At 52.9% G+C, this 24,772-nt stretch overlaps 9 protein-coding genes and 1 non-coding gene across 10 annotated transcripts; 3 read left to right on the top strand and 7 right to left on the bottom strand.

Moving 5' to 3' along the window:
• Window positions 1-501: 501 nt before the first annotated feature.
• Window positions 502-1,131, top strand: N0V89_004836 (uncharacterized protein; the record flags this gene model as incomplete). Its single annotated transcript, XM_056213617.1, has 1 exon — window positions 502-1,131. One exon carries the CDS (start codon window positions 502-504, stop codon window positions 1,129-1,131), a length of 630 nt encoding a protein of 209 aa, XP_056073925.1.
• Window positions 1,132-1,299: 168 nt separating this feature from the next.
• On the bottom strand, window positions 1,300-2,409 carry N0V89_004835 (uncharacterized protein; the record flags this gene model as incomplete). The annotated part of the gene is made up of 3 exons (XM_056213616.1): window positions 1,300-1,811; window positions 1,879-2,323; window positions 2,380-2,409. The coding sequence occupies 3 exons, from the start codon at window positions 2,407-2,409 to the stop codon at window positions 1,300-1,302; spliced, it is 987 nt and encodes a 328-aa protein (XP_056073924.1).
• Window positions 2,410-3,919: 1,510 nt separating this feature from the next.
• Window positions 3,920-7,698, bottom strand: N0V89_004834 (uncharacterized protein; the record flags this gene model as incomplete). The annotated part of the gene is made up of 2 exons (XM_056213615.1): window positions 3,920-7,563; window positions 7,620-7,698. 2 exons carry the CDS (start codon window positions 7,696-7,698, stop codon window positions 3,920-3,922), a joined length of 3,723 nt encoding a protein of 1,240 aa, XP_056073923.1.
• A 558-nt stretch (window positions 7,699-8,256) lies between these two features.
• Window positions 8,257-11,144, top strand: N0V89_004833 (uncharacterized protein; the record flags this gene model as incomplete). The annotated part of the gene is made up of 2 exons (XM_056213614.1): window positions 8,257-8,397; window positions 8,565-11,144. 2 exons carry the CDS (start codon window positions 8,257-8,259, stop codon window positions 11,142-11,144), a joined length of 2,721 nt encoding a protein of 906 aa, XP_056073922.1.
• A 435-nt stretch (window positions 11,145-11,579) lies between these two features.
• N0V89_004832 (uncharacterized protein) lies at window positions 11,580-14,625 on the top strand (the record flags this gene model as incomplete). Its single annotated transcript, XM_056213613.1, has 2 exons — window positions 11,580-14,293; window positions 14,367-14,625. 2 exons carry the CDS (start codon window positions 11,580-11,582, stop codon window positions 14,623-14,625), a joined length of 2,973 nt encoding a protein of 990 aa, XP_056073921.1.
• A 633-nt stretch (window positions 14,626-15,258) lies between these two features.
• N0V89_004831 lies at window positions 15,259-15,343 on the bottom strand. The gene has a single exon. It is a non-coding gene; the product is annotated as a tRNA-Val (tRNA).
• Window positions 15,344-16,040: 697 nt separating this feature from the next.
• N0V89_004830 (uncharacterized protein) lies at window positions 16,041-17,513 on the bottom strand (the record flags this gene model as incomplete). Its single annotated transcript, XM_056213612.1, has 3 exons — window positions 16,041-16,208; window positions 16,269-16,949; window positions 16,998-17,513. 3 exons carry the CDS (start codon window positions 17,511-17,513, stop codon window positions 16,041-16,043), a joined length of 1,365 nt encoding a protein of 454 aa, XP_056073920.1.
• A 1,153-nt stretch (window positions 17,514-18,666) lies between these two features.
• Window positions 18,667-19,520, bottom strand: N0V89_004829 (uncharacterized protein; the record flags this gene model as incomplete). Its single annotated transcript, XM_056213611.1, has 3 exons — window positions 18,667-19,087; window positions 19,149-19,339; window positions 19,386-19,520. The coding sequence occupies 3 exons, from the start codon at window positions 19,518-19,520 to the stop codon at window positions 18,667-18,669; spliced, it is 747 nt and encodes a 248-aa protein (XP_056073919.1).
• A 494-nt stretch (window positions 19,521-20,014) lies between these two features.
• Window positions 20,015-21,388, bottom strand: N0V89_004828 (uncharacterized protein; the record flags this gene model as incomplete). The annotated part of the gene is made up of 2 exons (XM_056213610.1): window positions 20,015-21,353; window positions 21,384-21,388. 2 exons carry the CDS (start codon window positions 21,386-21,388, stop codon window positions 20,015-20,017), a joined length of 1,344 nt encoding a protein of 447 aa, XP_056073918.1.
• A 1,105-nt stretch (window positions 21,389-22,493) lies between these two features.
• Window positions 22,494-23,454, bottom strand: N0V89_004827 (uncharacterized protein; the record flags this gene model as incomplete). The annotated part of the gene is made up of 2 exons (XM_056213609.1): window positions 22,494-23,352; window positions 23,447-23,454. 2 exons carry the CDS (start codon window positions 23,452-23,454, stop codon window positions 22,494-22,496), a joined length of 867 nt encoding a protein of 288 aa, XP_056073917.1.
• Window positions 23,455-24,772: the final 1,318 nt, after the last annotated feature.

Genomic DNA, 24,772 nt, shown 5'->3' with positions numbered 1-24,772 from the left:
AGAAGAGTAGGTGGGACCAACAGGGTTGTGGTTGTCTGGACTGGATCGCTTATATAATCCACATTGGCCCAAACAAACCTCTCAGCGTCTTATTCCGGCACTTTGATCACGTGCTGTCAGGCAACCCGTGGATGTTCCAGGGAATAGCGCTTACGCGGGCTTACTACCAACTCACCGCCACCGACACAAAATGAGAATCCTATAGCTTCGGGTGGCGCCTGACCCGCAAGGTTCTCCGCGATTGAAAAGATCTGTCTAGGAACCAGGATACTTCGGGCCGTTTCAGGGTAGCCCGCCTCACTTGGCCAACCCGAAACTGGTAATCTGCACTCTTGGTTCGTACATCACTGGGCTATCGAACTTCCTGTGTGACCAGCACTCTTCACTAACATCGTGAGAGCTCGTTCAATATTACCGAAGATCACACTTTGACGAAGAAGACCGCAAGCTCAGACAGTAACTGCAAAGTTCGATTTACTGCACCCTAAGAACCGGTGAAAGATGGACAGATCGTCCAAGGCAGACCCACAAAGTGCTCAGACACAGGATATACTAGAGCTATCGCCCCAAGAAAGTTACCACACACACAAAGAAGCGTTACGTGACATTGTCGCCAACGATCACTTCGGCGGCGGCGAAGAGCAGGTGCCCGAGGAAATCGTCGATCAATGGGTCGCCGTGATGGAGCCTGGAAGTAAGATCCCACTACCCAACAACATCAGGGGGTTCTATGGCGGGAGTCTCAAGGCTAGCATTCCAATTGAGGTGGCCCGCGGCTCGTATAAGCACATCATATACGAAAGCGTCGACAAGGAGAAGGTGAACAAGTACGCTCGACGGATGCTCATCGCGCTTTCCGTGCTCAACGTCGATGTTCTGGTGGAAGAGGAACCAGTACTCGGTGCCACTGCATTGTGGCACAAAGCATTGGCTCAGGTCCGCTTGCGTGACTGCAATGGCTCCTTAGGCGTGACATTGCAGCAGTATGGGGCGGTGCGTCCCAAGGTCAATCTGAAAGACTTCAAGATGCCGCAACCGACGCGTTTGAAGACACGCCTCATGTCAGTGGCACAAGAGCTTGATGAATACGCTACATTGGACACACTCAATGCGTGGCTACCGAATTCTTAAACTCTTAAGTTTAAACTTCTCAAGGTGCCAACGCAGGTACTTCACAAGCAAACGCATGTACACATCAGAAATAAATGAATGACGGAATGACATTAGCAAGCAGACTCTGAGAATGACGCGCTCCATCGGTCCTCCACCCAATTTGCGAGACAGGTCTCCTGATTCTGCTCACACATCACAAGGCTCGACCCTAAACATACTCTCCACAACGGAAACGTCCGTTCCATACCGCTCAATCGCGTCCCTGACCGCCTCCTCCACATTCATTTCCTCGACGCCCAACAGTTCATTCTCCGTCAGCCCTTCCAAATTATTCCCACAATCCTCCTCATAAAATTGATTGCTGATAGTAAACCCGCGCATTGCCTTCCCCACCTCCCCTCTCCCCAGCGCAATCTTAGCATTCTTATTGATCGTTGCAACATCAACGTGCGTAACAGAGAACTGCAACTCGAGAACAGTCTCCAATGCAGCGAGAAGACTATTCTGTGTGAGGGTGCCTGGAGCGAAGGGACAGATGAAGACCCCGCGGTTGGCAGTGGCGGAGGGATTGCGTATAATCGCAGCTGCGGCGACGGCAATGGTGGGTAGGGGTGTCCAGTAGAGGGGGTTGTTGCCCGAACCGTAGATGCGCGCCTGTTTGTTCTTGATGTCGAAACCCGCGGGACCTTTCATAAGCCCTACAATACTTTCTGTCAGTGCGACACCCTTATTACAGTAAGGCACTCCCGAAAAGGAAATACGTACACATGTCGAAGAACGGTCCGCCGTTCAACGCAGTCCAGGTAATCCTCTCCTCCTTCGCGAGCTTCTCGAGGTACTCTCTCACTCTGACCTTGGCGCCTGCGGCCGACTCTGGAAGCCGCTTGAACTGCTCGCTTCCCACGTTGCCTACGTACTCGTTCGCGAAGAAGAACTTCACCCCAGCGGCGACAGCAGCGTCGATGATAAGCTTTGACGGCTCATACTGCGTCGCTCCGCCAGTGACACAGTTTACGACTGCATCTTGGCCGGTGAAAGCTTCCTTCAGGGAGTTCAAGGAGCTATAGTCGACGGCCTTGCGGGTGATGTTGGCATCGGGACCGGTTGGTGGCGTGCTAGTCGAAGATGAACGCGAGACAGCGGTTATCGTAAACGTGTCTGGCGTTTTGAGGAGTTCGGCGATGAGTGCGGTGCCCACATTACCACGAGCCTTTCTTGTTAGTCATTGTCTTACCCAATTTCCAAAGCTCTTTTAAAGCAACGTACTCCCAATATGATGATGTTCTTGAGCTCCATCTCTTAAGTTGCTTTCAAATTTTCTTCCAAGTTTGTCGAGAACAAAGTGTATTGCAGATGGGATTGTGGATGGATGCGCTTCAAGCTTTATAAGTCTATAGGGACAGGAGTTTCGACGATGGGTCTATGGGCGCCTTCGCTGCCTTGTGGATGCCTAATCGTTGCCTAGTTGCCTCAGGTAGGGCATTTGTCCGAACGATCCTTCCACCACCATAAGGACTCAATCAGCTCCGTATCCCTGATAGTGCTTTCCTGCCAGTCTGTCGGTTAGCATGCATCACGACGATTCCCTTGATCATTGCTCTAGACTGCTCGTAGGGTGATTGGCACTGTCTGCGAATTGCGCACGACGCAGTAGCCGAGTCCAACGCCAAAGAGTGGAGCAAGCCCACCCCTGCTAGCGTTCCGAAATCTTGGCAAAACTTTCTATCGTGGGAATTTTGGTGGGACGAACGTCAACTTCAACAACAACAAAACAAGTGCCCTTCTCTACGTCCCTACCTTCAAACCCCCTCATATCAAGCAAACAACATCGTCATTTGGACCCTGCGCTCCCCAAATCCACAGAACCAACCAAAACACCCACCCATCTCCACCAAAATGGCCAAAACAGCCAAACCCAAAACCGCCGTACGTCTTTCCCTCCCTCCTGCCCCTTCCTCCTCTAATCCACCCCTCAGAAATATCAACCCACTCCCGCGCCGCCCGCCGCGCCGCCTCCCCCTCCTCGACGCCCCCACCGCCGCAAAACCCACCCCCACACCCGCACATCCACCTCCCCAGACCCCACAACCGCAAAACCCACGTCCTCGCCGCCCAGCACTCCAGCGGCATCTCCAAACGCGCGCAGAAATCGAAGCCCTTGAAGCGCGCGCAGAGACTACGGCAGCTCAAGGGCGCAGAGAGGGCGGAGGAGAATCTGGATAAGCTGCAGCATAAGGTTGCGAAGAGTGTGGGGCGGGAGAGGAAGGTCAGGAGAGGGCGAAGGGGTGGGAGGATATTAATGAAGCTAAAGCGAAGTCAAAGAAGAAGAAGAATGCGTTTGATGCGTTAGAGGGGAGGAGGAGGAGGAGAAGAAGGCGAGGGAGTGGGGTGGTGATGAGGCGATGGATGGGGCGGCGGAGGATGGGGTGAATGCCGAGGCGGAGGTAAAGGTGGCAGATACGCAGAACGGAGTGCCGGAACCGTTGCCGATGTGTGAGCTTGGAGTGGAGGTACCCAATAAGCAGGCGTTACCGTTGCCGGATGAGTTCGATCCGGATTTGTGAGTGTGGGTAGGGAGGATGTCATGAGTTACGAAAGCGTGGGAGGGATAGACAAAAGTTGGGACTAAATGGATTTGCGTTATTGAACGCACGATCAGAAAATGCCGGTCGTATATGCTATGATTGATAGATGATACCCAGTCGTCCAAATTGTAGACGAAAATGCTCCTATGTCCATCTCCTAGTATCCCAGATGCAATGCTGACCCCCAAACACCCACAAATGCACATATACAAACCTGCGCTTTATTCTTCCTGAGTACCCGGTGCGCTCTCGGTCCTGGATGCCGTCTCCGCCTCTTCACACCCGAATCCCATGCCAGTCCAACTCTTTCCCGCCGTATCCATCACAAGGGTGCGGTTCAAGTCCTCACCGAACCACCTCTCCCTCCTCTTCGTATCTCTCGACCCACCCTCTAGCGCCGTGCGCGCCGCCCTTGTGGTTCGCTGCCGCTTGTTGCTTCGGCTCCCTCCTTCGGAGAGCAGGTTGCCCAAGCGAATGCGTTGATTCTCGAGCACCAGCTCGCTGGCGACAATACTCCGTACATAGGGAGCCAAGTCCTCGACAACGATCTGGAAAGTTCGATCGAAGGAGGATGCTGTGAGGTTATAGGATGTGTTCAGGGCGGGGAGATTGTCAGGCAGGTATGCTAGGACATCCAACGCGTGGGAGAAATCCTGCCGTGAGAGCTGGATCTCGCGGGCCTGGCGAACTTTATGTTCGAGTATGGCGGACGTGAAGCCATGCTCAGTTGTTGGTATGGACATAGCTTGCTCGGTAGCAGATTCTGGTCGTCCACCGTACGCACGTTGGATTTGGAGATGAGCCTGGGTGAGCATATTGCTGTCAAAGTGGCTGAAGTCGGTGGTATGATCGACCTGCAGGACCGGAGCGGCGAGTGTGTAGCTGAGCCGAGCTTTTTCGGATAGACGTGGCAAAGACGGATCTGTAGGTTGTTCGAAGTACTGCTGGTAAGACGGCAAGTCCATGCGGCAGAATACGTCAGCAGCGCTAGTTGACTCTATGATGGTCTCAAGGCGCTTGAGCTCATCGAGCTTGCCACTGCTCTGCCCCTCGGATACGTATCCAATATCGTAGTGCCCGCTCCATTCGTTGGGATTGATTTTCCATTCGTCCCATGTTTCTTTCAGCAGTTCTTCTGTGCGATCGAAGCCTATGTGATCTTGAGACTTGAACACGTTGTGAGAAAGGCACCCCATGCCCGCCACGTATGTTCCTTCGCTAGCTACGCGAAGCGGTCGACCGTCCTGATCTACATCTTTGCCGGGTGGCCATCGTTGGTAGATCCATTCTAGTCCACCTTTCCTGTCGCCGACAGACATTTGACACCAAAGATTAAGCTCAGTGATGCTGGCTCGGAGGTCACAGTTCTTCGATCGATAGAGAGTTGAGACAGCGTCCCGTTCCAAGACGTGGCCTTCGTGGCCTGCCAGTATAACCAAATAGTCGGTCGCTAGGGATACAGGGGGCGACGAGACTCGCAAAATTGCGGCCAGCGGCAGTTCATGCATTGGGATGAGAGCTTCATTCGTGCATGTGATGATGATTGGCCGTTTTGATTGAGAGGCAAGCCTGGTAACTTGCGCCCAAAACCCTTGGTCTTCATCGTACAGAACGTCAGCTTCCTCAAACAAGATCAATGACTGCTTTTGTGATTTGCGTTGCGGTTGTGCAATTGGTAGAGTAGCCTGTCCGGACGAGGCCACATTCCGGTTGGGTTCTGTTGTCTTGGGCTTTGGCTCCGACTTCTCCACGGCCGATACTTTTGATTTGAAGAACGACATCATGGTGCCTTGTCGCCCGCTATCGAGGTCTTTCCGCAGAGCATCGCTGTGGCGTTCAGTATCAGTGTCGTCTGCTAGTACCGCTTCTAATTGGATCGATTTCTCGTTCCGCTTGTGGCTGACGAGATGGTTTGCGGTCATATCACCGACCTTGTCTTGAATATCTTTGCCCGACCGCCGGCTGCCTGAGTTGATCTCGAATATCTCGAAGCCTAGATCTTTTGCTACTGCGTGGACCATGGCACTCTTTCCACAGCCGTGCGGCCCACTGATCAGCACTACGTTCTTATTTCTGGTCCAACGAGCTCGTCGTAGAGAGGTCGGCGAGAAGACTGAATCGTGCATGTCAGAATCCAGTGGAGGTAGCTCAATCATCTCTTCTTCTTCCTCCTCGTCACTATCAACAATAAAGTCATCTTGAATAGTCTTCCTCTTTTTCTTGGGAGGCTTTCCAACAGCCTTCTCGCCGGAATGCTTCCCACTTACAGCGAGGACTGTAAGGTTTTGCAGCCAATCCTTCAGGGCTGCAGGCTCTTTCCCTGGTTGTAGAACGTGCGAGGCGTACTTCGGGGCATATTTTTGAACCCAGGATAGAGATTCGCATTTGCCTAGGTCAAAAGCTGTAAGATCTTCTTGAATACCGGCAAAAAGTGCTGCAATCGCCGGGTGTACACCAGTCGTTTTGCCATAAGAACTCGACAACGATGCGACTTTAGCGCGTAGTCTTTCTTGTATGTCAGTTCCTGTAGTCAGCAAGCGGGTAGGCAGGCGCACATCCTCGAGTGGTGCAAAGTCGGAGTGGGTGACATTGTTTTTTTTGTGAATCGACGGTCGAAGCTGTGTGGCAAACCTCGCTATGAGATCTTCATCTGATGACACTGCGAGGACTCTACTTTTCCATTTGCGAGCTCTAAGCGAAGGCTTTTCTAACAGTGGTGTAGGCTCTAACGGCATGTTGATGTCCAGTTGGCGAACGTGTACCATGTCCTTTGCAGGCCATGGAGCTTCAATCAAACCTCCTTGTTTCGGAGGGCGGTTGCCTCTTTCCCCGAAGGCCGGCGGATCGACGGCACAGCGGAAGCCCTGGCTTTCAAGCTTCAACTTTCCGGGAGTCACAGCACTCTTCTTCTGAGCTCTTGGAGATGGTAAAAGCTGGTTATCAGTAGCACCTTTACTACCGATTACTTCATCGTCCTTGGGCGCGGCTTTTCCAAGGAAGAAGGGATGGGTGGGTTTAGGTGGACCGGAAGGCTTTAGAGGTACTTTCTTCGGAGTCGCCGGACGAGGCACAGGTTTGTCGCCCCTGAGAATGGCCTCAATTCTCTCGCCAATAGCACGCCTGCTCACATCGTTCTGTCCGTACTTGATGATTGTGACAGTTGGCATAGGTTTTAGCTTCGGCTTGCGTCCTCGCCGCTTTCTGGGAGGTGTGACTTCCGGTTCTGCATCTGGAGGACTTGACACGAGTCTGCCGCTCTTGCTAACCTTCATCTTCTTTTTCGGCGTAGCCCTGCTTGTCGTGGATGCAGAGACTGAGCCCTGGGCAGCACTGGTGCCAGGTTCGGTAGCAGCGTCATTTCGTGGTGTCATAGGTCGATGGTGCCCGTTCATTGCTGTGTGTGCAGTATTGTCGTTTGACTGCGGTTTAGAATCGGTCGGCATGGTTTGCGATGGCACCGACGTTCTTGCTTCTCGCTCCAACTGTTGGTGCCAATCCAGCGACCCATTCGCCGGGATCCCAGCCACAGCAGTACCACCCTGGGCTGCTGGAGAGTTTGTCTTCCTTCGCTTCCGTCGGTCTTGGTTCGGATCTTCGTCTAGAGCTGGCTCTTCTGCTATCTGCGCTGCGCCGATGTGCGCGTCTTCCGCTGCAGCCTGAGCGCGAGCTGGCTGGGTGAATCTCTCCATCAACGACTGGTTGTTTCCTGCAGGGCTCTCTTTCTTCTTGTTCGTGCTGCCAGGCTTCCTTCCGCGCTTCTTCTGTCCCTTCCCCACCTTCTCATGTTGTTCGTAGTCGGGGTCATCTTGGGTAGTATCCACCGGGACTTCGATTGCAGGCGGCTGCTGTTCGGGCGCAGCGTGTTCTACAGATGTTAGAAGCCTCAAAGGACCATGGACATTTTAACTGTATCGTACGCACTGTGAGGTTTCGAAAAGAATGGATGTACGTTTGGCTTGTCCTCCAGATTCATTGCAGTCTGCACCGCAGCGAGGGCCATTTATTTGCGATAGCTACCGGAGCATAGTTTGAAAAATATCACACTCGATTGTAGGTTTGGAGCGAGGACGGAAGGAGATTACAATTGTTCGTGGAGGGTGTGGGAGTGAGAGAATTGGTGAAAGAGGAAAGTGAGGGCTGGCTGCACGCGTACGGCTTCCGCAGACGCGACGTCAGGAAGTCGCGCTCGCGTACCTCCCATTAGCGGCAGTTCAAGTGAGCGACCAATCACAGCGTCAGGGCTGCATTCGACGACAGTACGTACTCGTAAAGCTTACCAGTTTGACTCATATATGATCGCTTTGAGTTCTAATCGTAGTTCGGCTTGGAAGAAAATTTTATACTCGACGTCGCATTGTTTAATGTTGAGTTCAAGTCAAGCAGCCCTGCGCGGCAAGCAACCGGCGCCAAGATTTCGGGTCCACTTCCACCGCCTCTTTTTCTGCCAGCCCGCGGGCTGAACTGGAACTTTTTTTGCGACAGCTTGCGAACCGATTGACCAGCCGAACAACGACCCACGCGGACTTCGAGCGAGCTTCAAGGCTCAGTCTGGCAAAATATGTCGTCCGACCAGGAAATTGGAGCGCCCTTCACGTTGGCTTCGCTGCCGCACTCGATAAGTTCCCACGACGGGCGCACACATGCCGCCAGCGTCTGCAGCATCAGCGGCACGAAGAAGAGGAAGCGCACCGAGATTGCTGTGGGATTAGATGGAGAAGGAATTTCTATTTACAGTGTAGGTACATACGGGCGTTTACTGCCATCAGGACTAACGGACAAAAGTTGCAAAATCCTCAGTTGGTAGCGTCCTACGCTTTGCCGCCACAGACATCGTTTGCATCGGCCCCATTTTCTGTATACCATAAGGGGTCTTCCAAGAGGGCATCTCGTCGCTATACGTATGCGTTCGTCTCCCAGAACACGCCGGGCGCAAAACCTCACCTCGTCTGTTTCGCCGAAGAAATTCGCAAAGACTCCATTACGGATACCGTCAAGACGACTTATACGCCCTCGGACGCATCGCAAAGAGTTGTGTCCATAGACGTTGTTCCTGTACCTGCTGGAACATCTCAACAGAATGCGTCGCACGAAGTGTTGGTCTCCTTTGGAAACGGGGATGTGATCTGCCTCTCAGCAGATCTCGAGGTAGTGAGATGGGTGGCAAGCGTCTCTAACCTGGTCCAGTCCTCAAAAATGGCTTTCGAAATCGAACATGTTTCCATCAACCCGGCGAGAGCTCTCACCAACGGCCTGTTGAGGAACCGCGAAGACATAGTGGCCCTGCTAAACCCAACGTTGGATGAGAAGTCTGACCTATTGGATCTCACTCAAGTCACGTCTGCTATCGGTAGACGAGCAGACGGTCGCAGGATGCTTGCTTTGTTCCAAATTCAGCCGCGTTCGCCTGACCTCTTGTCGAGCCGCCTCCCGCCGCTAAAGCACCTTTCCGCCTGGGACTTACCGGCATCGAACCTCGAATCCGTATCGTCTGAGCCCAGCAACGACCATTTCATCATACACGCAGGTAGTGGGGCTGTTCACCACCTACGCAGCAGTGGGCTCGTGACTTATGACTTTTCTGGGACTGTTCCTAAAATTTCCTCGGAATTGAGCAAAGATACCATTGCAGTTGATTCGTTTCTGCGCATCTCGCAGGATCTACTCCTTACGACGTCGCAATCATCCTGCCAAATCATAAACGTTAAGTACAACTCTGTTCACGCGGAGCGTTCCGTCGAATCTAGCACTCAAAGTCCTACGAAAGATGGCCGAAAAAGAAAGCATACCGCCACTGAGTCCGGAGAAACCACTTCGAAAGCTCCTGCATTGATCGCCTACTATGCTGATCAGGGATTAGCGGTAGGTTCGTGGAACAATGAGCTCGTTGGGCTCCAACTTGGAGAATCTACCAGGCGCAAGCGAGTCAAGTCACAGGGTGCCCGACTTGCCGACTCACTGGGGAAGGGCATTGCATCAAAGTCAGAAAATAAGCAAGAAGATATGGCCAAATGGCGGGAGAGAGTTCCTAAGCTTGATAGATACGCCCGTAAGGGCGAAGTTGCTAAGTTCGAGGAGATGTTCGCCGCCGAATTAGGTGTAAAGCTCGAGACTGGACCTGGAGCGGAGGAGAAGCCTGTCAATGGAGTTCACGATGAAGTTGTCGCAAACGGAACGAAAGCTACAGAATCGACGAAGTCTGGGGCTCTAGAGGAAAGCTCTGACCTGCCACGCAAATGGATACTTTCCAAGATCCTGTCCAAGACGCTCTCGGCAGCCAAACGATCTCGACACCAGCAGTACGCCGCGTACGCATTGAGTAGAATTTTCCAATGGGTAGAATCACCCTCATCGCATGGCCCCAGCGGATATCTGAAAATCGAATTCTTTCCGCCCAACGTTTTCGAGTGGCTTATGCACTCTGGAAACCTCACCAAGGAATCGATCCGCCGCGCTCTTCTAGATGACCCGTCTAGCAACCTCGGTATCACCACGCCCATCCGCGATGGCGACATTGTTCGCGCTGTTGTAAATTTCGATCCAGAGCTACACATTCTCTCGGCAATCTTGAATCACAGCCACTTTCTTCCTGCCGGCGAGGTGGTCCAGGCGGTGAGATTGCTGATGCAGAGTCTTGACGACCAACCTAAAGCATCAGACAATCCCAAGCTACTCACCAACGGAACCGACCAAAATGCGACTTCTATGGATGTGGACATTACATCAGAGTTGGAAGCGGCATCGCATGAGATTGACCGCGCTTTGGCAATACTCGATAACGGTCTGGCGATCATCAGTGGCACACTTCGACCCGCCCTGATGCGCCTCCACACGTTCCCTCCGAACGTCATCAGCTCCACACTTCGTTCCATGCTATCACGACACGACCTCGAGTCGCTGATTAAGGTACTGCACTACGAGCTGAAGAACGGTGGCTGGACTGCTCCGTACGACTTCGGCGATTCTGAAGAAGTCGAGAGCGAAACATCATCCGAGGAAATCGACGATAGCGCAGTTGCCATCATCGCTTCACTTCTCAGCTGCACCCTAGATGCAATCGGTCCAGCTCTCTGGCTCACCTCAATTGGCGACACATCCACCGACCAGCTCATCCAAGAGCTCCGTGAAGACGCCGAAGAAGCACTCACAGGATTCTGGGAAGCTCGCTACATTCGCGGCATACTAAGCGAGCTCCTCCGCTACAGCTCGCAGCTACCCAAATCTCAGAAGCCGAGCAGCAAGACTTTGGAGAAGCAGGGCAAGCCGTTTGCGTTGAACACCAAACCTGACGAGCTGCCTATGCTACCGCTGGGTTCAAAACCAGATCTGGGCATCAAGAAGACGAAGGCGGGCAAGGGCGGGCAGAAGAAGGAGAGGAGCGCGAGAGAAATGGGTATGCTGATCAGCAAGCGGGTGCCCAAGTATAGCTTTGAGAGGATCGCGATATAGATAGTAAAGTTGCGAAGTGCATACAAGATGAGCGAAAGATACCATGTTTATACCTCTGCCACATTTCCCTACATGTGGTCTTTTCACAATTGTGTATACGAAGGCGCTCGCTTGGGTGCCTGTGTCTGGCTATATACGAAGCTTTGGCCTGCCCAATCTGGCGCAAGTCGCAGGTGTTTTAGGTGTCTTTGTCAGCCACCACTTGATCCGCGCTAAACAAAGCTTATCCACTCGGACGGCCTATGACGACGGTGGTGGATGCGTCCGGCGAAGCTAATTTAGCACAGCTGGGACATCGCTGCGGAGGGTCGGGGAAAACATCTTTGAGGATGATCTTTCCTCGGCACTCAATAACCTCCGTTTCTTCCGTTCTTTTCTTTTTGTGTACATTTTGATACCCCTTACTATTCGTTCGAAGTGCAATTGAGATGCGCAATGGAAGCTGGAGCGTCTAGCAGCTCCGAGAGGAATGGGGAAGAGATGGACGAGGTCACAGCCAACGGGGAAAAGACGGTACGGGAGCGGATGAACGCTAATGGGCGCGCGGGTACGAATGGCAAGAGCAAGGAGGCCACCGCTCAGGAACCCGAAGCGGAGAAAGAGAAGAAGCCATCGATTTTCGCCAAAGCATTGAAGAAGACCCAGCTGGATGTACCGACAGTTCTCATGATGCTAAAGGGTGGTTTGCCGCCTGTCATCGCTCTATCGATGTACCAGGCCGACGACATCGCGGAGACGTACACCACCTTGGGTTACCTCATGGCCATTATCGCGATCCTGGGTTTCTGCATCATGCCGCGCGCAAAATTCATTCAGACTATGACAATAAATGTAATCGCTGTCTGCATCGGAGCCGCCATGGCCGTGCTGCAGCTCTGGTCTGCTGTGCAAGCACGCGTGCATACCGAACCTCCCGGTGTCCCTCCCGCGCGCTATCGGTACAACTCGTCGCAGTCAGCTGTGTGCGCCATATGGCTGTTCTTCCAGATCTGGTTCGTCAATGCTATAAAAGCCAAGTTCCCACAGTTCGCGTTCCCGTGCGTGCTGTACCAGATCTTCACGAACGTTGCGAGTACGAGCGGCCCGACGTTCCAGACGACGGCTCAGGTGGAGGCGTTTGTCCAGAGACTGCTGGAGGCGTTTCTGACGGGCTTCGCGATTGCAACGGCGGTATCGCTCGTCATTCTTCCGATATCTTGTCGGAAAGTCGTGACGAAAGAATTCACGGGCTACATAGGGGCTTTGAGAGGCGCTTTGAAGGCGCACAAAGGGTACTTCCAGAGCCTAGAGACCAAGGATATGTTTCGGCAGACGATGACCAACCTAGACGAGCCGGAAGATGGCGGGCACAAGAAGAAAGACAAAATAAGACCTGAAATTACGGCCGTTAAGACTGCGACTGCAGCTCTTACCCAGCTGCATGGAAAGCTCAATGCGGATCTTCCCTTTGCGAAACGCGAGGTTGCATATGGAAAGCTAACTCCGGACGACTACGAGAGCATATTCAAGAGTCTCCGTGGTATTATGATGCCATTGAGTGGCGTAGCATCTATCATCGATATCTTCGAGCGTCTTGCTGAGCTCAACGGGTGGGAAAAGGAACTAGAAGAGGACATCAAGAAGGACGTGATGGATGACTGGCATCATTTGATGACCTTTGCCCATGACCCGGTGCAGAATATTCTAGATGCTATGGACCAAGGCTTGGAGCACATCGCGCTTCGTCTCGCATGGGCGAAATCGCCGAAAAAGAATGGCGCGAGCAACACTGACGCTGAAGCAAAAGGCGACATGGTCCGACCTGGCGACAAAGAGTTCGCGGCCTACTTTGAAAAGCAGAGCGACGAGTTCTACGCCGGCAGAGAAGGGATCCTCAGTTACTGGCTCGAATGGAAAGGCATCAAGGCAGACGACAACTTTTTCGAGGACTCCAAAGTTGATCTGGAAGTGCGAGGACTTAAGCTACACCAGGTGACTACCAGGCACCGTCAACAACGGCAACTGTTCCTCGTCCTCTATATCAACTTCCTGCTGCATGCTGTCAGCGTAGCCATTCTCGACTTTGTCAAATGGGCGGACGAACACGACCAGGCTACCGCAAAGAAGCAGCTCATGACACCCGGCAAGAAGCGCTTCAGGAAATGGATCGCCAGCATGTTCTCACCGCAAGATGCAAACGAAGACGACGAAACCACAAATGTGGGCTTGAATCGCAACGGCGTAGTCGTACACATGGGCGAGGCCTACAAGGGGCGCAAAGACCCGGAACACTTGGAGCCAGCAAACGCTTGGGAAAGGTTCGGCGACTTCATCCGCAAGATCACGACCTTTCTGCGCTCTCCCGAGTCGGCCTTCGGTTTCAGAGTCGCTTGCGCAACCATGTCCATCGCTATCATCGCATACTTGGCTGATACGCAGCTCTGGTTCACGCGCCAACGTGTAGTCTGGGCTATGCTTATGGTGGCTCTGGGAATGACGCCCACATCTGGACTGTCCATGTTCAATTTCTTCTGGCGCATCCTGGGCACGCTCGTAGCCATGCTTGCTGCATGGCTCGTATGGTACATCCCCGATCAAAAGACGCCGGGCATCCTCGTCATCGCGTACGTTTTCATCAGTATAGGACATTGGGTGCCGCTGAAGAGGCCTGACCTCATCATCCCGGGTCTCATCTCTATGGTCACTTGCGTTATGATCATAGGGTACGAGCTACAGGTGCGCAAGCTGGGTGTCGCACAAGCCACATCTAATGGCCAGCCCTACTACAAGATCATAGTGCTAGGGCCGTACCGACTGGCGTGCGTGGTAGCCGGTATCGCCGTCGCCTTCTTCTGGACGTTTGTCCCATACCCAATCACTGAGCATTCCACTCTCCGGACGAAACTAGGAGGCTCGCTCTACCTGTCTGCGAACCTGTACTCGATCATGCACGAGACAGTAATGGGACGTATCCGCGGCGACGGCGGCGACCCAAGCGAAAAGACAAACCCCTCCTACAAGCTAGAAAAAGCTCGAAACAAGGTCTTCGCAAAGCAGATGCTCACTCTGCAGGCGCTGCGCCAGCACTCCGCAATGGTAAACTACGAGTTCCCTTTGGGCGGCAAGTTTCCAAAGGAAGAATACGACGCCATCATCGGCTACGTAAGCAAGTACGTATATCCCCAAGCCCCTCTTCACCTTGAAGATCGCACTGCGAGGGGAAACAAGTTCTAACAGCCCCAGCATAACGCAGTACACCGCCCTCCTCGGCCTCGCCTCCCGCACCTTCGCCCACCCCTCCCTGTCGCAGCACGAATCCGACCCCACCCGCCTCCACTGGTACCACTCCTTCCGCCGCATCATCCTCGCCTCCAATATCACCTCCCACGAGATAACCAGCCTCCTCTCCCTCCTCTCCTCCAGCATCTCAAACGGCGTGCCCTCCCGCCGTACCTCTCTGCTCCAACCGCCTACGCGCTCTCCTCCAAGCTCGAAGAAGTAGATCGCGATATACTCAGTATAAAACATATTGGAGAGCCGGGGTATGCGGCGTTTGCAGTCATACAGATTAGTACGCGGTGCATACAGATGGATGTGGAGAGGTTGATGAAGGCGGTTAAGAGGTTGGTTGGGGTGCAGGATTTTAGCTTTCATGTTGTGAGGACGAGGGAGGGAGTGTGGGGTCGGGTGAGACGGTGGTGGGGAGGGGGAAGGGATAAGCAGGATTAGGGTTGTGTGGGGGGATGGTTTGCATAGCTTGAAGCTCAGACCGAAGCGCGGTTCGGGGGAAAAGGAGACGAATCATGATTAGAAGAAGAAGCAAGGCTTCTTGCGAGTACATAACGAATTCACACGAGGTTCGAGATAATGCCGATATCGTCCCTCTATTGCGTCTTCTTCATTGAGAGCTGGCTCTTCTTTCGGATCGGAGCGACCTAATTCGGACGCGAGCCCTGATAAGATGAGATTGGGTGGTGCGGTGAAGTACTGCGGCTGCAATATCTGCCATTCAGGAGTCGCAAACATAAAATTGAACCCGATTCCATGAGTATCGCAAAGAAGCGCATGGGTCGAACGAAACCGCAAAAAAGCAAGCTGCGAATTAAACGCAGTACGCAAGACAATCGAGATCGAGTGACTCAGCCGAGGTTTGAACTCGGGACCTTCAGTGGCCTAACGGAATGTTAGACTGACGTGATAACCAACTACACCACCGAGCCTGTGATTGATGCTGAAATTGGAATGCTACTAAAATATATCGCAGAGTAAGAGCGTACCCTCACAGCAAGAAGCAGCAAGTAAATCCGGAAGACCCACGATCCCGTGAAATTCCTATGAGGGGCGAAATCGCCCGGGACTAATCCCAAGCCATCTCATTGGTAGTGCCTGCGGCTAGGCTTGCGGCTAGCGATTCGCGTGGGACCACCATCATTACCCCGACCAGAGATACACGTCAAAGCGTTCACACATTTTGCCTGCTGCAACTTGGATTTCTTCGATCAGAATAGGTATATAGCGTTGTCCTCCATGCAGGCTGGATTGCAATCCTGTGGCGCTTTGAATCTAAGATCTGAGCAAGCGAAGCTCTTTGGCGAGGATTCCATGAGAGGCAAGGTCTACGCATCGAGGAATCCTAGCATCAGCTATGCTTCTACAGTGCCTGGCCTGGCCTGGCCTTCCCTTACAACCGCAGTACGGCCTAGGTGTGACTGTATTGCGAGTACGAACACGCAACTTGCTCTACTGATTTAAGGTCGAGCTTCGACATACGACCTTTGTATACATGACCTTTGATGTTTGAATAAAGATCTGGATTGGTGAATTAAAAACGTGTAACAAGTATAATACAGTCATGTTATTACAGTCTATGATCCTTCGTCTAGTCCATGTCTATGTGCCTCTAGTGAAAAGGCTGTCTTACACCATCTTTTTCAGGCTCCTATCAACCCGAAGTCTAACGATGGCCGAAAGGATAGTAGCAACGACCGCCATCCCACCAGCGTAGAATATGGCTGGCCGATACGGCCCGATACCTTTGTTCTCGCCGCCAGAAGCATCTAGGATGTAGCCAGCAATCGGCGCACCCTACCAGGAGAAACAGTCAGCGCATGATAATGTAGGATTGGCATGTAGATAAAAACTTACCATGAGATATCCACCAATCCATCCGCTAACAATCATGCCCATCGCAACACCCACGCGTGCGGAGCCGAACACGTTGCCCACTACAGTGGGCATGGTGGAGAAGAACCCGCCGTTAGCCATACCGTTGATGATCACGAAGGCTATAAGCGGGCCGAGAGAGCTTGATAGAGGCCACATGACCATCAAGCTAATTGCGCTGAGAAGGAGCGTGATGAACAGAGTAGTCAGAGAGCCCAGCTTGTCACACGCAAAGCCCGATCCCAACCGCCCAATGGCGGAGCAGAAGTTAAAAGCCGCAAGGAGACCGGCGCCCGCAGCCGAAGGAAGGCCGAGCGAGTTGCTGTACAGCGGCAAAAAGAAAGGCGGGACGAAGAGCGGGAACGTGCCGATGACGCCGACGGCAAAGACGAGTCCGAACTTGACGTCTTTGAAAAGCGTCCACTCTACGAACTGGGCTTTTCGGATGGGCACGCGTTCCTTCATTAGCCATGCGGCGGGCAGTCCAGTGCTCAGGATCATGAAGCCGAAAATTCGGAACGCCCAGGGGATGCCGACGTTTTCGATGAGGGCGTTAAGCATGAAACTCATGGCTGTGCCACCGAGGCCGCCTCCAGCGTAGACGATGCCATTTGCGACTCCGCGTTTGGTCTTGAAGTACTGTGCTGGTGTGATCGAAGCAGTCTTTCGATATATTAGCTACGTATCCGACGAAGCGATTGCCATACTTACCATGAAGCAAAGACTTGTGCCTATCCCACAGACCAATCCCCATGTCATAAAGAGACCCGGGATGCTGTCTACCGCAAACCCGGCTAGAATACTGCCCAGACCGAGCAAGAATATGCCAGCAAGCCCTGTAGCTCTTGCACCAACTTTTCTGATGAGCGTGGCATTTGGAATGGCAAGGATCGCGATCATCGCAGGGACGAGGGATCCCACGAATGCGAGCGTGGCGGGGGAATATTTCTTCTGCTCGACGAGGGCGGCCTGCATCACGCCCCAAGTGTATGAAGCTCCAACGAACCACCAGGTGATGGCTGCACCGGAGAAAACAACGACCCATCCGTAACCACCGTCCGGTACTTCGGAGTCGGCAAGTAGAGAAGCGTGCATGATGGCATCTGCGTTAGGGTCGGTTTCCAGAGCTCGAAGTTGGTCATCTTGGTGTTCATTGCTTTCTTGGTCGCGATTTTCAAGCTCGATGGCTGATGGCGACTCCAGCGTCTGCGTTGTCGTCGTGGCCATGATGAATTCGCTTGTGGTCGAATACTCCGAACAGGAACCACTATTCGATAAGAGACAGTCTTGTTCTTCTACTCAAGTACGATGAAGGGTTTGCTTTGATGACTGGTTCTCGGAGCCCTCCGACCAATCACATGACCTCGCTTACTGACGGGAAGGAAGACAAGTGCGCCCTTCAAGATCACTAGTCCCATCTCCACATATCTACGTGGGTTCAATGATCAGACCGATTTCCTCACGTACTCCACAGGACCCTCGTAATGATGTCTCGCACTGCCAGCATAGTACACTCCAGCTATGCCGAGCACACCTGCATACACCGCAATTGCCCAATTCATACCCACAGTAGAAGGATCCGGGATAGGTGGGAAGAAAGCAAACACAAAGACAAGGATGCAGAACGCGAGTGCCAGAACATTTACAGTGAGACCAAGGTTGCGTCCGAGGTTGAACGAAGACGGCAAAAGCGGCAGCTTCCTCATGCGACGCCATGCTATGCATCCTATTGAGATCATGTAGGACGTTACCATTGCCACGGTACCAACCGACATGATGATGTTCCAAGCGATTGTGGAGCCGATGTTGATGCAGTGGAAAACGCAGGCTACCAGAGTGGAGGCGAGGAGGGCATTGACAGGGACACCGAACCGAGGCGAAACGTGAGAAATCCAGCTAGAACAGGGAAGACCGCGATCGCGAGCAAAGGCAAAGAGTTGACGAGATGCACCTGCCATGTTACTTAGGTTGTTGGCGAAGTTGAGAATGATGAGCAGCGAGGCGAAGCCGGACGTGCTCGCGGCGGAACCGGTGGCGGAGTAGTACACTTGGATGATAGGGTACCCGGTTGGTGTCGTTAAGGCTGCTTCAATGTCCCCAACAGTATAGCAGAAGGTGCTGTAGGTATCGTTAGCGAGTTCGAAAAATCGAGCTACGAATGCTTGAGGTAGGTTTACATGAGTGCAAAGAAGCCCATCGCGCCGTTCACCATCATTGTGCTAAACATAACTCGAGGAAGGAGTCTGGAAGAATCCTTTAGCTCCTCTGCCATGTGAGCTGGAGCATCTGATCCAATGAAAGCGCCGACGTTGGTTAACAACCCAATGAGACAGGCCACGCCAGCTACGAGAATGGAGGGTCAGCCTGTACATCGTATGTACTAACGGAAGGGTAGCTCACTGTTTCCCCAACCGGAGTCAATGAAGGAGTTCCAGACTTCAGCATTAGAAGCCTTCGGTGCGAGGACCCATAGCGGCACTAGCATCGCAAACCAGGCCGCAAAATGCAGGAACAAGATGATGCATTCGACGAATGGTAGCCAATGGACAAAGAACATGTTGAAGCCGGCTGTAATGAAGGTGATCAGAATCGCCATAAGGGTACCATGCCATCGCTGCGGGCTGTAGGATGGGTAGCTAAGGATCAGCAAGCCTTGAAGAATTGTCCCGGATAGAAACGCTCCGATCGTGACGCCAATCTGCCAGCCTAGGATACCCAGCCAACCAACAACGTACGAGAGTTGCTTCTGGAAGTTGCGAGGCCCAAATTCAGAGCACCAATGGTACTGGCCTCCTGCTGTTCTACGGACATTTAGCTCTTTTCGAAAGATGCGACGTCAGCAGTATTCGATCTAGCACGTACGGAGCCATAGATGCCATCTCGGCCATCGATACCGCAACGAGAGTGAAGCCGATCCACACGCCAATGTACGTGTACAGTAAACCGGAAGGACCACCATTGCCCAGTCCGAAAGCGACAGTGGCAAGGACAGCTTCCCACGTTGCCATCAGAATGAGCGCAAACCCAAAGATGCTCGCAAAACCGAAGTTGCGCTATAGTTACATTGGTCTTGAGAACGGCTCAGGAGGGAAGACATACCTTGAAAAGCTGTTGCTTTCCTAATCGTCGCATCGCTTCCTGGTCTGATACCGTTCCAGCTTCAGGAACAGAGGAGCCATTATCTATATTAGAGGGGATTGCTTTCTCGGCCGACAGGATCGTAGCTTTCTCCATTCCGAGTTAGTTCTTCGATCAACTGATAGATCAAGGTAGGTGAGATGTGAAATGATATTCATCGGCGGGGTAAGTGAACATATACCCGACTTAACCTGGGGTGGTACAAGCCGTTCTGTATGACGGCGCATTCGACTGATAAGGGGATGCATGGCGAAAACCATCGAATATTGCACCATGGGAAGCTACACCGATTGGCGTCCATATGCTGCCCTGTCGTAAGGCCATCCACGTGCCGTGCGATGCAGGGCGAGTCCTGGTGCAATATCTCAGTCTGCATGGATGGTCAATACGTCCAGACTCTTTCGTCTAAGCGTGCGTCTAGCCAATTGGACGAATGTCCACAAGGTGGGTAGTACAGATTGTGCAGCTATGCAGACTCAGGCGCTGTATGCAAGGGTTTGATTGGTCCCTACTTGCACTCGCCGATCGCAAGGCTCAAGTAGCTTCCACCGTGAGCTGCGTTGTCCTTGTAGATTAAGAACCGAGATCTTTTACGACGCTCCGTCATTACCTTTGTCGGTAGCGAAAAACCCGAAGCTTCCATGCTCTTCTCGATCCAATTCATAGTCCACCCAGCCCATTTCTGTCAACCTCTCAAACCCACCTTTATGCGGAAAGAGATCGCTGATGCTGTTTAGGACCACATACTCCCAATTGATAGGCTGCCCAATCTCTTTGAACAGCATGTCGCAGTAGATTAGCATCTTCCACGTCCCCTTCAATGCTTCTTTCAGCATGGGTAAATCGGTAAAGACATCTCGCTCTCTTCTCATACTTTCGTCTTTATGCCTCCTTTGATAAGGTTCAAGATATTTAGACCGTCTCCCGCTATCGTAAGGAGCAAGAAGAGGATTAAAGAAAACGTGTTCGACTACATGACCGTGCTCCTCCAGCACCACCTTTAGCATGTTATTGAAGCTTTGCGTATTCATATATGCCGGTCGCGGTAATAGATTTGCAAATGTAGAGTTGCGATAATGACTGTACTCGTACTCTTGCAGGCGCTCGCGTGGCTGCAGCAACGGAGAGGACGGTTTGCCATCGATATAGGTCCAGAGAAGATTCAGATATACGAAAGGTACGATGACCATCTCGATTAGTGAGGTTAAGCCAACACTTATGTTGCAGCAGGCCATGCCGTCGCTGACGAATGCTTTGAGGCCCACTTGCGGGTGATGCGCAAGAAGGAGTATCGTTTCGACCATGTACATCTTCCTCGCCAAGTCCGATGTTATGGCAGCGTCAATGACCAATAGCCGTAAGATATCTGAGCAGGACTTTCGGTCAAGCCAAATTCGATTGTGTTCGGCCTCGTTGCCACCAGCGTAGCGAGCATCGCGGGCGACGAAGTCTATCCACGCTTCTACGTGAGCGAAATCTTCAACCAACCCTTCACGACCGTAGTGAGCACCGGATTTGGTAGGTACATAGGACATATACTTTGTGGCAAAGTCTGGTGGATTAACGGAACGTCGCTCTGGAGAGGATGTCGGCCAAGACTCGGTTGATTGTGAACGAAGTTCGGCATTACGCTTTTCCCTCAAAGTCTGCTGGGACTCTCCATGGTTTGGAGTTCCTTCAGAAGGATTATGTTCCACTACAGTCGTATCTTTCTGCTCGGATACAGTCCATTGCTTTGCTCGCTCCGCGTAATTTTGGCCGGGCCGATAAGTTTTGCGTTCGGCTAGAGAGTGCTCACGGACAGTCGACTGGAACGTGCCAGCGAAATATTCAAGCTGTTTGCGATGACTTGGCGCGCTCTTTGCGAATAAATCTGGGTGTTGAGGTCCCGGTTTGGAGCCATCGCTGTACTCGAACATGGAAGAGAGACTGTGCCAGGGGATAGCGTGAGAGAGGAACGCCATATCAATGCGCCAGACAGTCGAAGTGATGAATCTGGGTTTCCTCGATTGGAGTTTTTTTCTAGGAGCATGTGGAGGCGGCGTTGGGAAGGAGTTGGGTATCGTCTGGCAGTCGCTGCCTATGTAGCCACAAGCTTGACCGTATTCGGTTAAAGCTTCACACACCCACTACCTCTGGCTCGGTCAACCCGTTCATCTACACTGATGTCGTTGCCGAGCGTCTTCCTCTAATCGTAGCTATGAGAAAAGACCAGGAGAGGGGTCGCTCCCTTTTTACCAGTAGACGCCATATGAACCATTGACATAACTATTTCTAACAACCAGTGAGCAAGGCGATTACATGTCTTCAATTCCTTCTTCAGTCATAGATAATTTCAGTCTGAAATCTACCCCCCTCAAAGTATTTCCGCCCAGGATCCCAAAGCCTTACTTCCGCAACCTGCACATGTATGCTGACGAACATCAACCACTTTGGCGCTCACACAACCACACCACTTAGGATAGCGTCACCATCACTATACACAATGCGCAGAAAGGTGACCGTGCGGAAGATTACCATAATTCATTACCAACATTACATGCTCTCCTCAGCATACCTAAACCCAGCAAAAGTAAAAGCGCCACCCAATGCCGAATGCCCAATGCCCCGTTCCATCCCCAATCCAATCCAATCCAATCCAATCCCATGCCCATACACCCCCCAAATCAATGGTATCTCAAACAAACGCCTTCCCACAAAAAAAAAAAAAAAAAAGGAAAAAGAAAACCTTCCCATCCCCCTCCCTCGCTGCAGCCTACTTCTGCCCCCCACATAAACCGGCACCCCAGGATGCATATTCATCAAATACTGCGGCCCAGGCATCGTCCCCTCCCCATGCCCATCCCCGGCGCATAGCTCCTGCACTGTCGCTCCTCTCATGCCCCTGCTGCGTATACCCACCTCCAGCCTGCCAAGAGCCGTTGCTCCCAACCGTACTCCCAGAAAGCTTCTTCCTAACGCCCCACTTCGCGAGCCCAAAGTCCTGCTCGTCGTCTTCACCCAGTCTGCGCCGCGTGGTGGCGCGCGCATACGCTGAGCCGCGCCGCCGGACGCAGAGTAGTATGGTAGTTACGAAAGCGGAGACGAGCAGCGCGATGGCGATGTAGGCCATGATAAGGGTGTGGGCGTCATGGCGAGGTGCAGGCCCAGACCGCCTGTTAGAACGAGTAGGAGAAAGGTGAGTGTTGTAAGCGGGGAGTGGAGTTTTGGAATCCAGGCGCGGAGATTGGCGAAGAAGCGCGTGGGGAGGAGGGCCATGAGGAGGGTGGGGAGTAGGGAGATGAAGGCGAGGAGTTGGTGGGGAGGTGTAGGTTTTGGACTGTACACAGCACAGCACATATTAGTATTAAGTTTGATAGGGGGAAAGGAAGGGGGACGTACGCGGTTGTACTGCGGACTCGTGGCGATGCCCAGAGCGTACGAAATCACGAGGAAGATGAGTATAGTGATGGAAGTCCCGACGTGGATTTTTATATTGCGGAAGAAGCCTGCGAAGACGACGTTGAGGGGCCAGAGGACGAAGAGGGCGATGCAGCCGAGGATGGCGTGCGCGAGGTCTTTGCTGTCGCGGTCTTTCACCATCCCCTGTATGACGGCGCCTTTCAGCTGGGCGGTGGGTTGAGGGACCGTGGCGTTGGAGCTGGTTGCGGCGACCATGTCCATGGTGAATTGGCCGTAGCGGACATGGCGGCGGAGCGGTGCGTTGAGGTCGTCGGACTGCTTTGACGTGCCAGGGCCGAAGGCAAAGATCATGGGTTGGGCGGTAGATGAGATGTCGATGAAGCCGCCGGGCCAGACGCGGCATGAGCGGCAGACGGCTTGGAGGACGTACATTTCATCCTGGATGCCCGTTCCATTTAGGATCTCTAGCTCGAAGGGGGAGTTTTGGTTGTATTCCGGTTCGGAGTGGCCGGTCGCGAAGCGTGGGCTTATGGTAATGTCTAGTGGATGTTAGCACAGCCACTACATTTCTCCTGTGAAGGAAGGCAGCAGACTTACTATCGCCCTTAGCATTCGCATACATAATCATCATCAAACTATTCTGCATGCTTTCTCCAAACCCCACGCCGACCCACGAGTACGCCGGGCTCGTGAAGTAGATATACACATCGCTCGAGTTCTTCGCCAACGCCAGCGAGAACTGCGTCTCCGTCTGATCGAGGTAGAATGTCGAAGCCGCAGACCCGTTCTGCTGTGCGCACACACTTGTTGTGAAGACTGGGTATTGTCAGCGATGCCCTTCCACACGAGCATCCTACTACTTACGCGCCACCAGCAGCGCCCTGATGCAGAATGCGAACCTCCACATCTTAACCATCCTTCCAGAAGACACAACTAGGACAAATCGAACAGAGCAAAACAGTCCTTGGAAGCAAGAGAATGCAAAAGAGAAGAGCAAGAGCGCAGTCAGCAGCCCTCTCAAGCAGCCACCCTTCACTTCCTCCCTCGCACCAGCCGCCGACCCAGTATATACATCAACGCCACTCCGCTCCAACGCACTACGCCAGCCCTCGCGCCCACCCTCACCTCTCCCCCTCCAGCGCCTAACCACTCCCACCCACAGGTCTGCCCTGCGTGTCTGCGCTCTCACCTTGCATCAGCAGGCGAGCGCCCCCACCCAATCACTTCGCGCGCCGCCCAGAGGCGCGTACAGACGCCAGGGATGTCGCCAGCACAGACCTAAAAATACCCGCCCACACCACACAAAACGTTGAGTGCACGTCGGCGAAGCCCACCCTGCCGCACACACGCAGCTCGTCATCATTCCTCCGATTCGACGCGAGCTGTGTGCGCGCGGCGGTGGGCACGCGGCCAAGCAGCGCGGGTGCATATCGTCCGGTTCAACGACGGCGATGCGGCGCGAGGCGCCTTCCTGTTTGCCTGGGGCGCTACACCGCTTGTGGCGCTCTGCTCGCCGACGCCTGTATGCACGTCCGTTGTATAGTCACTCTGATTACTGCCAAAGTTGATTTGACGGAGATTATGACGAGGTAAGATGAGAATTGACTGACGCGCTATCGACATCCGCTCATGTTCGCCTGCATACATGTACGATACTGATCAGAAGGAAAAGAGAAGACAAAAACAATCATTACTACGCTCAAACACCACTCAGGCAAGGAAACACATACAGAATAGAACGGGTGCGAAGTCCCTTACACACTAAGAGAGCAAATGCCCTCCGTTGCTCCAATGCTAGTCGTGACAGTCGTAAGTATGCAAAGTCCAACGTTCGCTTCGTGCTCTTGAGCATCCATGCCCACTGATGGCATGCCATTAAACCCGTGGGTATCGTCCTCCTATTGCGGCGAGTAGTCGAAGTCCATTGTCCAAAAAGGGAATGTTGC

Source organism: Didymosphaeria variabile (assembly GCF_027946475.1).
Source record: "Didymosphaeria variabile strain IMI 356815 chromosome Unknown scaffold_3, whole genome shotgun sequence".
NCBI classification, from domain to species: Eukaryota; Fungi; Ascomycota; class Dothideomycetes; order Pleosporales; family Didymosphaeriaceae; genus Didymosphaeria; species Didymosphaeria variabile.
Note: the sequence above shows the minus strand (reverse complement) of the source record. Positions and strands in the feature narration are given on the sequence as shown.